Source organism: Amphiprion ocellaris, chromosome 3 (assembly GCF_022539595.1).
Source record: "Amphiprion ocellaris isolate individual 3 ecotype Okinawa chromosome 3, ASM2253959v1, whole genome shotgun sequence".
NCBI classification, from domain to species: domain Eukaryota; kingdom Metazoa; phylum Chordata; class Actinopteri; family Pomacentridae; genus Amphiprion; species Amphiprion ocellaris.
In genome coordinates, this window is record NC_072768.1 from 35431141 (window position 1) to 35448749 (window position 17609).

Here is a 17609-nt window from a genome sequence, read left to right on the forward strand (position 1 = left end):
AACCATAACAATCTCATACACTATATATACATGTGGTTTTAAATAGAATAAAATGAAAAGGCCCAATGTAAAAAACGTTTTTGCTTGCTTGACCTGTTTTAATTTTGTTGCTTTAGCCTCCCATGACCTGGCATCCACATATGTGGGCATCTTTTTTTTCCAGAAAGAGCGTATTGTTAATAATAATAATAATAATAATAATAATAATAATAATAATAATAATAATAATAATAATAATAATAATAATAATAATAATAATAATAATAAAATAAATTTAATGTAAATACAATTTAAATATAATAATCAGACATTAGACATTATCCAATTATCATATTTATTGGTTATTTCTTATCCCAAATAACTGGAAGAAATCTAAAATGCAAGCCCAACCAAAGCTCGGGTCTTAGGAGGTTAAAGCGTAAAAGAAAGAAAAAGGATCTAGTTTTATTGTTCTTTCGGTTTCGGTATATCACGGGAATAGAAATTATACTTTGGAACCACGACCTCTGAGTCTGTAAAGCTCCTGAACCATCACGTGATTTTTACAGGTGACAATGAACACCTGAGATTTCCCACCTGTCAGCTAGAATTGAAAAGGACTTCTTCATGAGAGGTTATAAACGTTGTCTAAGACCAAAAACAAACAAAAAGTAAAATAAAATAAAATAAAGCAAAAATAAAAAAAAGTGTGAATGTTTAGTTCTTCTGAAGTACAAAATGTTCAACTTTATTCTCGTTCGACTACATCTGCGTTCGATACTTCTGGTCTGGATCTGTGAAGTTGCGGGTGGATTTTTCTGTGATCTGCACCTCGTGACGGTGATGACCGTCGGCGGAGGGAACAGTGTGTTAAAATGATCCGGGGCGTTTAAACGCGGATCAGAGGAGCCGGGCTGCGGACCTGAACACAGCGGGCAGGGGACGATGCTCGGTCGGCTATGAGACACAGGGAGCCATGGCGGGCTGGCACCGGGAAACCGCCTCTTCTGTCGGCTTGTTGTTGCTGCTGCTGTCGGCTCTGAGCTCCGGGAGACCGCAGGAGAAATGTCCAGGAGACAAGTCCTGTCAGTCCCCGAGGCCCCCCGTCGTCCTCAGTAGGTGTTTTTATTTTATAGATTTATGCAATGTTTTTACTTTTTCATCTGTTGCAGCTAATGACAGCCGGAGCTAGCTGATCAGCAGCTAGCTAAAGTCACGTCACACCAAACTCCATTTAAAATTTAACCGTTTTTAAATCTTCTCTCTTGTAGCAGAAAATAATTAGGTCTAAAAACAACCTTTAACACTTTTCCTATTATAATTTATCTAAGCTTTAATTCGGCTGTAAAATATCTGTCCAATTCTTAAATACGTGAGTTAAATTACAACTTTTGTACATGTTTGGCCTGTCCGTCCAATGAGCATCTTCTGGCTGAAGCACCTGGATACTCGTCGTAGATATCGGTGTTTTATGTTGAATTTTACTTTAATAAATCCACATTTGAGTGCTGCTTTTGTGTCATGTCGATAACTCTTAACTCTCTTTCCGATAACGGCATTATTGGCTGTTTTGTTGAGTTTAATTGTCGCTTTCCTTAAATTGAGAGATTTCTGAATGGAATTCGGTTCCCAATGGAGTGAGGTGGTATTTTTCTGATTAAAAACACACTCATAAGCTGACTAATGTCGGCATAATTGAAGAGATTGAGTCAGGACTTAAAGCTTTCTGTGTACAAACATGCTGCTACTTGTTGTGTAGTGAGTCTACAGTGTGTGTGTGTGTGTGTGTAGGTGTGTGTGTGTGTTCCCAGTGATTGTTTACAGTCCAGCAGTCCTCTGGTCATATGACTGACTTGGAACGGGATCTAAGTCTGCAGCTCAGCCATCCGTTAATTTCTCAAGAAAACAGTCCCGGCTTTGACTTTTCTGGATTATAAAATATCGTGTGTAGCTTCAAAATGTGTGTTCCAGGCTCAGATCTTTAAATTCCTCCACTGAAAAGGGTCTCTGGTTGACAGAAGTCTTATCTGTGTTGCAACTGCAGTCTTTCTGTCCGTCTGATAAGTCCGTAGCTGCTTGACCCACATCGATTTCAGTCTGTCTGTTTGTCCTCGTGGTGAAACAGCACACGTGTCAACATTAAATTATCTCAAGATGTGATCAACTGATTCCATATCTTCACCGATTTCACCCAAATCTCCTCTTAAGATCCCAAAATAACATTTTCAGTGAAGATAAACGTGAATAATTCTGACTTTACGGCTCACATCGTAATGCTGCTGTCACAAAACAAGTCCTTACAGGTTGAATAACTGTCATAAAACTCAAATCAGTACAGTTAGAACATACTGCTGATCTTTAGTGCCAGATACTGATGGTCCTGTGAGGTATTTCCATTACATGTTGCTCACAGACCACCTGTAGAAAAAAACATTACAGCTTCTGCAAATATACAGGATAAACTTGTAAGCAAGCTAAAAAAGTGGAAAAATTGTGAAAATTCTTTACATTTTCTACATATTGCCAGTAAATCCTCTTACTGGTTCATTGGGCAGTTTGGTGCAATAATACATCAAAAGGAAATAAATATAAACATTGAAATACCTGAAAAAGTAAAGACTAAATAGAATTTTCATTAATAACATATACTATGAAAATGGAATCAAAACTGAAACTTAGGAAGTTATAAAATATTTAAATATGCAATATTATAGTTAGAAAATATCCAGTGTGCAAATGTGGCTGGTGTATTTGAAAAAAATCAGTATAACATTGTAAAAATACATATTGTACAGAAATGCATTTATTTTTAACACATGTATATTTAATTAACTAGTTGATAAACATTTAAAGTTGTGAAAATTCTTTTTAAAAATTATATATAATAAGTATAATAAAAGAAATTAAAATATAATTGTGCAGTTTGGTTCAAGAATGTGCCAGAAGAAAATAAATAAAAACATTATAATACTTGGTAATTAAAAAAAAAAAAAAAACTAACAAAAAAATAAAAAAGAGAGCATTTTTCCATTTTGTGGCTTATGAAAAATGGAATAAAATTCAAAGATAAATTAACCAGAAATCATTCATTATTGCTGTCACATAAATAAACACATACTGAAGATTTTAAAACATCTTAATATCTTATTTATTTATTTTAAAATATCACATGTAGAAAATATGCAGTGTAAAAATATATGTGTAAAATAAAATATACACATATATTTAGAGACATTTATGTTTTTTTAAACATACATACATACATACATATATATTTAATAGACTAGTTTAAAAGGGGGAAAATTATGATTTCTTTTTTTTTTTTTTTTTTTACATCTTGTATTGAGGAATATTCTTCATACTGTTCCATTGTGCAGTTTGGTGTAAGAATGCCTCAAAATAAAAATAAATAATAAATAAAAGCCTTAAAATACCTTAAAAAGTTTGCACTTGGACACAATTTTCATTTTAATAATGTCGTCTATGTAATTACAGTTAAATCTAAAGATATATTAACCTGATTATATTAACTTGAAGCTGTCCGTTTTTACTTGAATGCACGAAAACATGCATATTTCTGTACATCTATGTAAATATATCTACATATATTATGGACTAAATACGTAGGAGGTAATAGAATATTGTTATATATAAAATATATAAAAATATCCGTGACAAAAATACAGTGTGCAAATATAGTTTGTACATCTAAAAATCACTGTATAAATTTTAAAAAAGATAAAGTAATAATAAAAATGATTAAAAAAATATATGCAGTAAATGGCTTGATAAAGGGGAAAAATTGTGAAAATTCTCAACATAGAAAAACATTAAAGTATTTGGAAAAATTTGATTGACTAGAATTTCCATTTTGATAGCGTGCTGTGTAAAAGCAATAAAATTGAGCTTTGTATTAACCTGGAACCATCTGTTATTGGTTTTTTGTCACATCAAAGTCTATAAATGAGGGAAATGTCTCGTCTTTAGTCATGTAGACATATTTTAGTTGGGTTTATTCTCATATATATATCTTAAATTTCCACCAATTATCTGCTTTTGTAAACAAAATTTTCAGCGCTGAAGTGTTTTAGGATTCCTACGTGCTTTAATTTGGACTTTAGGATAAATATTATGCTGCTACTGAAGTAGAAAAGCTTCATCCTGACGGCCGTTTGCTGCTGATGTTTCAGTTCCAGGAGATCTGGGAAACCAGCTGGAGGCGAAGCTGGACAAACCCAGCGTGGTTCACTACATCTGCTACAAGAAGACCGACGTCTACTTCACTCTGTGGCTCAACCTGGAGCTGCTGGTTCCCGTGGCCATCGACTGCTGGATCGACAACATCAGGTGGGAAAAAACACGCTGTTTATTCACCAACGAGGGATTTATTCACCACTAAATACACAGAAGAACATCCTCCTGTTTATTGGCATCACTGCTGGTCACAGACTGTAAAATTTCCATGTTATAGCTGCACTATTCCAAGTTATTGTGGCGTAACTCTGCAGCTAAATATGTTTTTGTAGAAGAAAAGTAAAGTACAAAGTCCTGCAGCTGCTGTCAGTAAAATGAATAAAGATGACCTGGTTGACTTTCTGTAAAAAGTTATTGACTTGCTCAGGATAAATTAACCTTTGACTCCTTCAATAATCAGCTAAAAAGCTCAAAAACACGTCAGAAACTGAGTGAGTGAATAAAAAATAGCACTAAATCGTTGCTCTGCTTCTTGTTTTCCAAATTTAAGTTAAATAATTCAGGTTTATATAATAATAACAGCTAAAATAAAGCTGTTAATTGTTACCTAACTTGTTTTTTTTTACTTGTAGTTGCAGGACTGATGTGTTAATTTATGTTGAAATCATCTTGACTAACAGGAAATTACAGACAGCAGTTGCAGCACTGATTATAAAACATTAAAATCTACTCAAATAAAGACTAAAACATGCTAAAAACTCAGAGGGAAGTGGTAAATACTTTAATTTTTAAAAAATGTATAGTGTACCAATTATTAAATGTAGTATAAATAATTTATGTGGAAAGTGCCCACAGGTGTTACCAGCACACATATTTGCTCACTCACTTTTGGTTATATGCATTTATTTTTTATTTTTTTCCACACTTGTTTTATATCTGTTCTGTGTAAACACTGCCTGCAGTTCAGCTGAAAAGTCCCTGAATTTTTGCCACGTGACCGTTAATCACACCTGAGTCACTAAAATCTTCACGATTTCACCAGGAAACACAGAATTTTTAATTTTTTACAGAATCTGGCTGCAGCAAATGGTTTGTTTTTGGCAAATTTTGAAAATGAAACATGTAGAATAAAGTGATTTTGGTGAAACATCACAGTTTTAAGCTTAGACTTGGTGATGATGCGTTCAAGGACGGTCGAAAAGTCAACAATCCAGATTCTGGCTGTGATATATGATGTTTTTTTGGCAAATTTTTACAATCTGCTTTGTGGTTTAGAAATTGGACTTATCTGAAATGTGATTTTTCTTAAATTTGACAAGAATGTGACAGATTTTTTTTCATTTTTAACAAGTTTCATGACTCTTTGCAGGATCTCAGAATGAGTAAGCACATTTCTAGCAGCGATCCATCTGCTTCTCACACATTCCCACCCTGAGCAGTGACTAAACAATGTTTTAATGCTAGTTTAGCTCATCAGGAGTTAGTTTATCGAGCTAGTCTGACTGGTTCAGTGACTGGCAGCTCGTCTTGACTGGGTAGAGCTAACTGTCAGAAAACCTCAATTAGAAACAACCAGGCTGGTGTCCAAACATCAGTTTCCACATAAAAAGAACAAAATCCTGCTTTAATGAAGGTTTGTCATTGAAAGCAGGTTTGGTGGTGAAATTTATTCCAAATGCGTTAAAGAAAGTTCAAGTATTTATCTAGCAAGCATTTCTCTGCCGTGACTCACTTTTTTTTCTTTATTTTGTTTTCATTATACACAGAACCAGTCAAAAGTTTGGACACACTTTCTCATTCAGTGGTTTTTATTCATTTTAATGATTTTCTACATTTTAGATTAATACTGAAGGCATCAAAACTATGAAAGAACACATGGAATTATGTTGTCAACAAAAAAAATGTAAAACAAACCAGTATATGTTTTATATTTGATTCCATGTGTTCTCTTATATCAACAAAAATAAGATGCAAAGTGACATAAAAGGAAGACAAAATGACAAAAATAAGACACAAAATGAGAAACAACTAGACACGAAATGACAACAACAAGATATAAAATGTGAAATAAAACAACACAGACACGGCAAAATGACAAAAAAAAGACAAAACTGAGACGACATTAGAGACAGAGAGGAAAGTCAAAGCTACTGAATCGATAAAATAAATGCATCATGGCTCAGAAACAGTGAACAGAGGAGCTAGTTGTTGGAGATACATTCAGCATGGAGAAACATCTTTGTAGAGTAAAGGTTGTGTGAAAAGCAGCTTGTAGAGGCTGTAAAAATGTAAATGGTAAAACATTTATAGCATTTAAAGTCACCATTTTTTGAGTTCTCTGTACTTCTAGTCGTAATTGTTCTGTTTCTGTTTATTGTATTATTATTATATTTGCAGTGAAAAAGCTTTATTGATAAGTGAGCTCACACACACGACGCATTCGTCTTGGTAGCTGAAACTTCCAGTGATCACATTATAGAGCAAAGACTCACTTCTCCTTAGCGGTACTCGGTAATTTTTTCTGACGTGTGTGAGATTTAAAGCCACCAGACTTGTGGAAGTTGTTGTCGCATTTAGCTGACCAGACTGTGGAAGAACAGAGAGCTGAAACAGGAAGTGTCCGTGGAGAATCGTAGTAGGACGTGTTTCTGAGTGTTTGCGGTTCACCACAGATGCAGAAGTGACTCGTCCTCGGTTCTCCTCCTGCAGGTTGATCTACAACAGAACCACCCACAGCACCGAGGCGCCGCCCGGCGTCGACATCCGGGTCCCGGGCTTCGGCAAGACGTTCTCGCTGGAGTACCTGGACCCCAGTAAACGCAGCGTGGGTGAGTCACAGAGTCCGTTTACTTCAGGACATGCAGCCGTTTCTGGTAAAATGAAGGCACACTGAGTCACTTTCCAGTAAAAGTCACAACAGAAGTCTCACCAAGTCAAACCTGTTCACGTTTCTTTATTACTTTTTAAGTCTGAATGCACAAAAAACAGCACTTTGAGTTGTATGAACTGTTTTAGGGATGGAGTTTCCCACATTTCACCTGCAATATTTGTCCAAAAACACCACAGAGAGACTCTTTCCTGTGAGTTTATTAAATATCTGCAGCAACAGGAATCGTTAAAGCCAGAAAGCTTCACAGATTTGCACAAATTGTTTGTAATTGATCCAACAGCGAGTCACAGTCTCTGCTGTTCTTCACATCAAACAGGGCCTGTGTAGAAAATGTACGTTTTTAACAGTTTTAACCCTCCTGCTGTCCTGGGGTTCCTTCTGATAATAATCATTTTAACCCTCGTGTCGTCCTGTAGGTCAAAATTAACCCATTTTAAAGTTTGAAAATGTCGGGGAAAAAAATATTTTCACAGTGAAACTTCTGATGTCCACATTTTCAACGTTTTTGGGAAATCTTTGAACATTTTTTGGTGGAACAAAAGAAATGTTGAAAATGTTTCTTTAAGAACATTCACAGAAAAATCAACCAAAATCCAGCGAATTTCGCTGGATTTTGGTTGATTTTTATTTTAATGTTCTAAAAGAAAATATTAGAAGTTTTACTGATAAATATGGAATCAGTTTAGATATTTTTAGGACTTTTTTTTTTTACTCATTTTTTGGAAAATATTTACAAGAATTTTCTTACCAAATTTGGGGGATTTTTTAAAAATAAAACTTTTAAGGGAAACCTTTAAGGAATTATTGGAATTTTCTTTCTGAAGGTTTTGCACATTTTCAGAAATTTGGGGAATTTTTTCTGCTGAATTTTTGGAGTTTTTTTTAGACAAGGAAACAATATTTTTTTATGCCCATAAATGAGGACAACAGGAGGGTTAAAGTGCAATAACCACGTCATACGGAGCATTTTACTTGAATCAGACACTTTAAAGCAGACGTTGCACCTCATGGCACTATCACACTTTTACATTTTTTTAAATACTTGTTTCTCTTTACTTGTTTATCTATCTATCTATCTATCTATCTATCTATCTATCTATCTATCTATCTATCTATCTATCTATCTATCTATCTATCTATCTATCTATCTATCTATCTATCTATATATATATATATATATATATATATATATATATATATATATATATATATATATATATATATACACATATATAATACTTGTTTTAGCTGTTCGTTGTTTGTTATACTATGTTGTTTTTTGGGTTTTTTAGAAGTGCCAACAAAATTTCATTGCAGAAATGCAGTGACAATAAATAAAATAAATAATCCTTGAATCCTTGACCCCAAATAAAATCTTTTGCCATCATATACTTTCATGTAAACAAGGTCTATTGGCCTTCAATTCCAAAATGAAGGGAAAAATTAGTGGTAATAATGAGTTGGACTGAAGTAAGACTAAAGGTGTAGCACAGATTTGATTGACAATTTACACTCTCTATTTTTGACCTCAGAGGACTAAAGGTGTATGGCAACTGGGAGGACATTATGAGGGTTGAATTTTATTTCACAGCTTAGATGTATACTCATAATAATTAGTGAAATTGCAGAAAAGAAAATAATAATCACAATGTTGACTGTAAAAGAAACTGACAAAATCCAATGTCCATGTTAAAAATCTGTATTTTTACAGATTTTACAATAAAAATACATGATTTTATTGCATTTAAATCAGCAGAAATACGATTCTTCAGTTTCTGAATGTTATTCCACAGTTCTGAACCCTTTTTTTCAGGCATGTACTTCTTCAGCATCGTCCAGGCGATGGTGGAGTGGGGCTACACCAGGGATGATGATGTTAGAGGAGCGCCGTACGATTGGAGGAAAGCCCCCAGTAAGTAAACAGACACACAAAAACACACAAAAACAGGCACACACATGGTCAGAAGAGAACCACACAGCACAATAAATGTCACAAAAAAACTGACAAACGTAATCAACATCCACTATTCTCTACTTCATTTCACAAACTGATCCAATTCTCTCATCGATGTTCAGTAGAATTATAGGTCAGGACTCGTATCGATCAATCAATCAGTAATTTATTTATGTGGCATCTAACAAACAAACAGCTTAAAGTGCTTCACAAGCAACTAATCAAACATGGGAGAGTAAAAATAGGTGTAGAGACTCATGTTCAGCAGAACAGTGGAGGATTTGCTGGAAAGTTAGGATGAGAAAAGCGAAATCAAAGATAATAAAATCAATAAAAATGGCAATAAAATTACATTTTAAAGTACTACACAGAATGAATTGATCAAATATAACAGTAAAATTTTAAGACATTCAAACATTCAAATATTAATACTTTACCCATAAAATTGTTTACAATTATGTTATGTTTAAAATTATTACACTAAAACCAGAATAAATAGATTTTTTTTTTTAGTTTACATTTGAAAAAAATCAGTATATTCAGCTCCTCAGATATCATCTGTTTGGTTGTTTTGGAGGGAAAATGCTGAAAGCAGCGTCGCCATGTTTTTGTTCTGCTTTGTGGAGAAGAACTGAAAGATCTGATCTGGTTTACCGACCAGACAGCATTTTCTGAGAAGTACTCTGGTGTAAATACATGTAACATCTGAAAAACTAATAAAAAAAATGAGCCAGACTTTAATAAACTTGTAAATAAACATGTTCCCTCTCTTTTGGTTTTCATTCAATAATCATGCAGCAGTATCTTGAATTTACTGATTTTTTTAATCTTTTGGTGGATTAGAAAGAACACAATTAACTATAGTCGTTATAAAAATGTCTTTGTGTTGCTTAGAAAATGAGAAATCACCTCTTTTTTAAAAATGTTTTTCAGAAAAAATACCGTCTGGATAGGAAATGTTCAGTTCCATACATTCCTCTAAAACTACTGCATTGTTTCTGCTTTGTTTTCCTTTAAGTCTGTGTGTAAATACATAAAAACAATAACAAAAATTTGAGAAGTCTTGTGAGTTGATCACACAACGGCTCATATGACTTTTCCTTGAGTCACATGAGTCGTATTAGTGAGAACCTGTCTGATGCTGGTGCTGCATGATGCGTTTCTGTGTTTAATTCTGCTTTTATTAAACTTTTTTTGCCCTAAGAAAAACAAAAAACAGACAGGATGGTGGTAGTTATAAATGTGAGGACATATTTTAACCCTAAAACCCGTCAGTGGGTTTGAAAGGCAGGTTATCTTTAAAAGGTTGTCAATTATAAGAGCTGGAAATTGTGAAAACAGAAAGAATTGTCTGATTTCCAACTGTACAACGGTCCTTGAACTAATCATCTATGTAAAATGAGTGTAACCAAATCTAAGCTCAAAATCAATATCCCATAATTCTACATGTTTCATTTAAAAAACTGCCAAAAATTAACTGTTGGCTCTAATTAAATTCTGTAAAAAACTAAAAATTTAGCGCTCCGTGACGCAGCTGAAAAGCCTCGACTGACTCAGCTGTGATCGACAGTCATGTGACAAAAAATTCAGGAACTTTTCAGCTGAACTGCAGGCTGTGTTTTTACACTAAACAGAAAGGAAACGAATTAAAGTAGTAAAATATCTGTAGTATTTAGAGCCACCATTATTGTTCCAGTGTTGGGAAAATGTTGTAGATATTGTTTTGAATTATTTTTAGTTTTTTTTGTCAAGTAAATAATCCAAAAAGTTCCACTTTTATCCTGCTTTATTGTGATTTATGGTGTTATAGCTGAAGACATGTTTGAGTTTTGTTCATAGACTAATCAGTTTGTGTATGTTTTCTTTTTAAAACTTAGCTTACTTTTTAATCCTGCTGGTGTGTTTTGGGGGATTTTAAGCATTTAAACTGTAAAAGTCCCTAATTTGCACATGTAACACAAGAAAGACACCATTTATCTGTACAAACAGAATGAATTTGCTCTATTTCTAACTTTCAGACGGTCCTCAAACTAATCATCTATGATGTTCTGTCTGTAAAAGTCACAAAATCTAAGCTTGAATTTGTGATATTTTGTCAAAAACATATTCTTCTATAAGTCTCACTTAAAAGTTTGCAATTAATTAATCGTTTGCAGTAACCAGATTCTGTAAAACAACAAAAATTCTGATCTCATCAAAGCAACTGTGTAGCTATGACTGACTCAGCTGTGACCAACAGTCCTGTGACAAAAATTCAGAGTTTTCAGGTTGAAAATCAAACCTACTGGATCAATAAAGTAAATGCAGTATGGCTCAGAAACAGTGAACAGAGGAGCAAGTTGTTGGAGATACATTCAGCATGGAGAAACATCTTTCTATGGATGATCAGCAGAGTAGAGAGAAAAAGCTTATAGTGGCTGGAAACATCGAAATAGTTAATTATTGATAGAATGTGGAGACAAAACCCCCACAAAGAGACACACAATGACATAAATGAGACACAAAATGGCAAAAAGGAGACACAAAGCAACAAGAATGAGACACAAAATGACATAAACAAGAAATAAAACGTCAAAAAACAAGAAATAGAACAACACAAATGCGACAAAATGAAAAAAGACTCAGAATTTAGACAAGAGAGACTGAGAGGAAATTCAAAGCTACAGGATGAATAAAATAAATGCAGCATGGTTCAGAAACAGTGAACAGAGGAGCAAGTTGTTGGAGATACATTCAGCATGGAGAAACATCTTTCCAGAGTAAAAGTTGTGTGCCAGAGGTTGGATCATAACGCAGCTTGTGGAGGCTGTAAATAGTGAAACATTTCTAGCATTTAAAGTCACCAGTTTTTGAGACATTTCTGGGTTCTCTCTACTTCTAGTCTTGTTTGTTCTGTTTCTATAGAGGTGCAGGATTTTAAAGTGCAGTGAAAAATGATCAGTAGCAGTAAATAACCTGGAAAGGATAGAATTTCCTGTCTTATTGGAGCTCTGCTGTCCAATGAGGAAATAATAAAATGTTCTGTATGTTGGGAGTTTCCAGCTGTGCAGGTTGAGGCAATTCTCACCGTCTCTGTTGCTGTTTTCTGCGTCTCCTCCAGATGAGAATAAAAAGTACTTCCTGATGCTGCAGCAGATGATCGAGGAGATGGCGGAGAAGGCCGGGGGGCCGGTGGTGCTCATCGCTCACAGCATGGGCAACATGTACACGCTGTACTTCCTCAACCAGCAGCCGCAGGCCTGGAAGGACAAATACATCAAGGCCTTCGTCTCTCTGGGGCCACCGTGGGCCGGCGTGGCCAAGACCCTCCGAGTGGTCACCTCTGGTAGGACATTCAGCTCCTTTTTACACTGTAGAGCAACTAAAAACATCCAAACTGTGACTTACTGCATGCAGACTAATGAGTAATGCTTTATATTTTTAAAAGAGCTGGATAGAAGCAACATACCTGCAAAACTAGACAAAATACAAATGTTTTCTCTGCCTGTTTGACACCATGAACCAATACAGCACCAACAGAATGCTTTAGAAATGACAAATTACTCTTCTAATTAATAGATTTATGTGAAATAATAATGAAACTTGAACTCCAGAGTGCAAAAATATAACTTCACTCCCTTGATTAAAGACACTTAACATCACTTATATACAGTGCCACGCTCAATAATTCAAAGATTTTTCCTTACTTTTGCAATTTTTTACACTGTAGAGCAACTAAAAACATCTAAACAGTGATTTTCACACGATTAACAGAATCACTAAATGCCTCTAAACCAAGATGCCATTAAAACTACATTTTATCAATAACAAACTTCTCTCCTGTTTGGCAGATTTATGCATTAAAATAATAAAACTTCAACTCCAAAGTGTAAAAATCGAACTTCTATGACTTGATTAAAGACACTTAACTTTGCGTATTTACAGTACCACACTCAGTAACTCAAAGTTTTTCTTTATTTTTGCATTTTTTACACTGTAGAGCAACGAAAAACATCCAAACTATGACTTAATGCATACCAACTAATGAGTAACGCTTCATAATTTAAAAAATCGTAGTACATAGAAGCAACATACCTGCAAAATCAGACAAGTATAAATGTTTTATGTGCCTGTTTGACACCATGAACCAACATAGCACCAACAGAATGCTTTAGAAATGACAAATTAAACTTCTAGTTAGCAGATTGATGTACAAAAGTGATAAAACTTGAACTCCAAAGTGCAGAAATATAAATTCAGTCACTTGGGAATTGATAAAAGCAGCTTAACATCACTTATTCACAGTGCCACACTCAATAATTCAAAGGTTTTTCATTGTTTTCTCCACTATAGATCAACTAATAACACCAAAACTATGATATATATTTAGAATAAGACCACAAATCATGCACTTAAAGCATGACTCATGATGATTTAATGTATGAATTTTCATAGGATGCATCATGACTTCATGCTTCATAGATCATCACTGAAGCACTAAATAGTTTCTTGATGCAACAACTGCAGTGATCTGAATTTCAGCTACAAAAAAAAACTAGATTTCACTTCCTGTCTAAAAGCAGAACTATGTCTGCTCTATTTGAAATATAAAGGCTTTTTTTTTTAAAGCAAATTGCATATATTTATGTAATAAATATGAATATGTTCACATAAATATTTTTTATGTTACTGAAATCCTGCTAACTAGGAAAATATTTGAGTTAACTGAGTTTGAAATCCACATATGATTTTCCAGGTAGTTTTACTGCTGCTGTAGTGCAGCGACATGCACCATAATAACATGGACTAGTAGTCTTTAAACATTTTATTACCTGGGCAGCTCTCATCCTCTTTCTTCCTCTATTATTGCGTTGAACTTATTGCTCAAATCTCAGTTACTTCAGATCCTGTCTGTTGCTAAATGTTTTCCTGAAGAATCAAATCTGTAACACACTTTCACTCAAACTGCAGCATATTTCAGGTTTGTTTTTCAGGACAGAATTAGTTTTTCCCCTTGAAGAAACCACACAGTGAAACTCTCGGCTCTCTTTCACTTCTCTGCCTCTTGTTTCTTTTTCTCTTCCTCCAGGTGATAATAATCGCATCCCAGTGATCAGCCCTCTGAAGATTCGCACTCAGCAGCGAACTGCTGTTTCCACCAACTGGCTGCTCCCTTACGCCCATTCTTGGCCCAAAAATAAGGTCTGTGTGTGTTTATGTGCTATGCTTTTACAGTTTATTGTTTTTTTAACCATCTGAACCTCAAAAAGCACCAACAACTTTGAAATGGATGTTGTTGTTGTTTTTATCGCCAAAATTACACCATTTTTCAGAGCTACAAACTATAAAAACGGAAAGAATCGTTGGATTTCCAATCAAAAGGTTCAAGTCCTTGAACTGCTCATCTGTGACGTGAGATTCTGTCCAAAAACATGACCAAGTCTCGCCTAAAAACCAGAGCTCCACTGTTGTAGGCGAGTTGAAGCTGTTGCATCCGTCTGCAGGTGGTTTTAATGTTGTGGTTGATTGATGTAAGTTGCAAATCAAACAATGGAGAACACCTGTATCTTTTACCATTCAACACTGTCGCAACCAGAGGAAGCAGTCACTTGGACTACTGGCAGTTCTGTGTTGGCATTGAGGGAGTTTAGCTAGTAATGGGACACCATGACAAAGTCTCTTGTGATGCTTAATGCCCTCCAACCAGAGATTTGCTATTGTAGGTGAGATGAAACTGTTGGAGCAGTTTTCTGTCATATGATGGTAATTAGAGAGGTTTAAGGGAGTTTAGGTAGTAAAGGGCCACCATGAGGAAGTCTCATGTGACACTTAATGTCCACCGGCCAGAACGGAATTGTTGTAGGCCAGGTGGTTTTAGTGTCGTGGCAGGTTGATGTAAGTTGCAATTCCAACAATTAAGAACAGTTATTTCTTTTACCATTCAACGCTGTCGCAACCAGAGGAGGTGGTCATTTGGACTACTGGCAGTTCTATGTTGGCAAGCAGAGAGCATTGTGGGAGTTTAGCTAGTAAAGGGCCACCATGACAAAGTCTCATGTGACATCTAATGCCCACCATCTGGAGATCTACTGTTGTAGTCAAAGCTGTTGCATCCATCGGCAGGTGGTTTTAATGTCGTGGTTGATCTAAGTTGCAAATCAAACGTCTGAGACTACTTTGTCCACCTCCAGGTGTTGGTCCAGACGCCCAAAACCAACTACACCGTTCAGGACTACCAGCGGCTCTACTCGGACATCGGCTTCGAGGACGGCTGGCTGATGCGTCAGGACACCGAGTCGCTGGTGGCCGACCTGAGGCCGCCCGGAGTGGAGGTCCACTGTTTGTACGGCACCGGCGTTCCCACGTCCGAGGCCTTCCAGTATTCGGACAAGTTCCCCGACGTGGAGCCCACGGTGGTGTACGGCGACGGCGACGGGACGGTGAACCTGCACAGCGCCATCCAGTGTGGACGGTGGGCCGGGAAGCAGAAACAGCCAGTGATGCTGAAGGAGCTCTCCGGGAACGAACACGTCAACATGCTGTTGAACTTCACGACCGTGGCTTACATCAAGACCGTGCTGTTCTCGCCGTGACGACGCCGGCATGGAGGCGGCGGCATCATGCTCGCAGTGTAATATTTAAACTTTGTACTGACAGGAACCGACTCACCTCACCTCCAAAAACACTGACTGCCAAATATTCCCCCCATCCTTGTTCACGCCTCATCGTTTCAATAAAAGTGTTCAGATTTTATAGGACGGAGGTAAATTTTAGATTAATTTTATATCTAGCCGCGGTCCTACAGTTTACGTTGATGTCAGGTTGTTTACCGTCGAGCAAACCAAAATGCAATGACTTTTATATCGGTCTCAGATTTTAAATATTTAACCAACGTGCTCTGATAAAGGAAAGTCTAAAAGCAGGGATCCACTGTTTGTGCCACTTGATCCCAGTTTTAATAATAATGTTGTGAACGAGATTTCTGAGCTCCTCTGACTGTAATCGTGTTAAAATAAAGGTAAATAGTAAAGCACAGACTGTATTATGATCCCTCTCAGTGCGACTAAATGATTATTTTTATGACAACAGCTTGCGTTATGCTTTTCCAGTTTTTTGTACTTTGATTTCTGTTGATATTTTTGTTGATTTTATTGTTTTATCCACGTTAGACGAGTCGAGTGCTGAAGGATCGAAAACAAAGTTGCTTTTTTAAGAGCTTTTAAGTGCATTTTTGGAGCTTAATCAACGGAAATAGGTGCCAAAGGCCACGAGATGCTAGTGAATGTTCCAGAAAAGGCTACCAAGTGGACTTTTTTTGTGTTAGATGACAAGATTTTGACAAAGAAATCTGTACTTACTGGCTTTTCTCATGTTTAGGTGTCACTTTGGTTAAGCAGCTCATGAGAAGTAAGTGAAAGCAGCAGATAATCTATTAAATTGAGTTCTTATTTAGTCATTTCACACTTCCTGGGATCTAAAAATAAGCTTTTACAGTCACATTTTAACAGTTTAGAGAAGTTAAACTCCTGCTTTCTGTTGTTTTCTTTGCTAAATTGAAAGTGATGGAGTGTTTTTTTAATGTTTAATCAAATAAATTCGCTATATTGAGCATAGGAATATTTGGTTTTCATCATGAACTCCTGCATATCAATCACAAAGGAACATCTCTGACTTTTTTCGCCGGTTCTTTTAACATCTTTCCTGGATTTATTTCGACCCAGACTGGACTCGCACTTGGATAAATGTGTGGACTCATAATGAGGATCGTGTCTTTTATTGTTATTATTTGTTGATTCCTCTGTGTTTTGACGGATGTTCTGGTGGAAATGATTGCTGTGCCATGCAGCCCTCACAGGGTGGACCAACACGAGGTCACGTCTGCTGTGATGTGTAACGTCATGAACATGTGTTGCCTTCTGTAGAGTGAAATATTTCAAATCTCACATCCGGATGCTGAGTTTTTAATCCGGTTAAACGTTGGTCTCATTTCAAGTTGAAAAACTGCAGAATAAAAACATAGTTTCTTCATGAACTGGTCACTTTTGAGATTTTAGGGTGTTTTTGTGTCAATTTTTTACTTCTTTATCTGTTGGATGTTTATGCAAATTAGTGCATATTTAATGAGATATGGCCTCATTTGAATATTTAAACACACAAATTCTGTTATTCAGAAGGCAAAAAATATTTATCTTAACATCAGTAACTAACAGAGAAAATTCATGTTCAACTTTCAGGTAAAACTTTTACACATAAAAACTGGTTGTCTATAAAAATATGTGGAATTATATTAGTTTATAATAGTATTTTCTAATATTTTCAGCCATAAATCTCCACTTCAGCATCATCTTAATATCTCAAACTTTACAATTTTATTTCAAACTTTATTCTAAAAGTTTTGTTGGCGGAATTTCTTCATAAATCATTAATTTTTTTCAATTATTTATTTTTTTATTTTTTTCATATTTTATCCCTATAATCAGTTAAAATGTTTATTTTTGGCAGTTTTTTCTGATTTATGTATTAATCCAAATTCCCCTCAGTAAAAACCTTCAATATGTAAAGAAAAACTTAATTTTCAAACCTTTTTTACTCTGGAAATTAGTGCAAATTAAT

General features: G+C 35.4%; 1 protein-coding gene across 1 annotated transcript; it reads left to right on the plus strand.

Moving 5' to 3' along the window:
* Positions 1 to 804: 804 nt before the first annotated feature.
* On the plus strand, positions 805 to 17035 carry pla2g15 (phospholipase A2, group XV). Its single transcript, XM_023291812.3, has 7 exons — positions 805 to 1094; positions 4170 to 4326; positions 6883 to 7001; positions 8877 to 8975; positions 12118 to 12342; positions 14086 to 14198; positions 15188 to 17035. Exons 1-7 carry the CDS (start codon positions 956 to 958, stop codon positions 15587 to 15589), a joined length of 1254 nt encoding a protein of 417 aa, XP_023147580.2. The 5' UTR covers positions 805 to 955; the 3' UTR covers positions 15590 to 17035.
* The last annotated feature ends 574 nt before the right edge of the window (positions 17036 to 17609 follow it).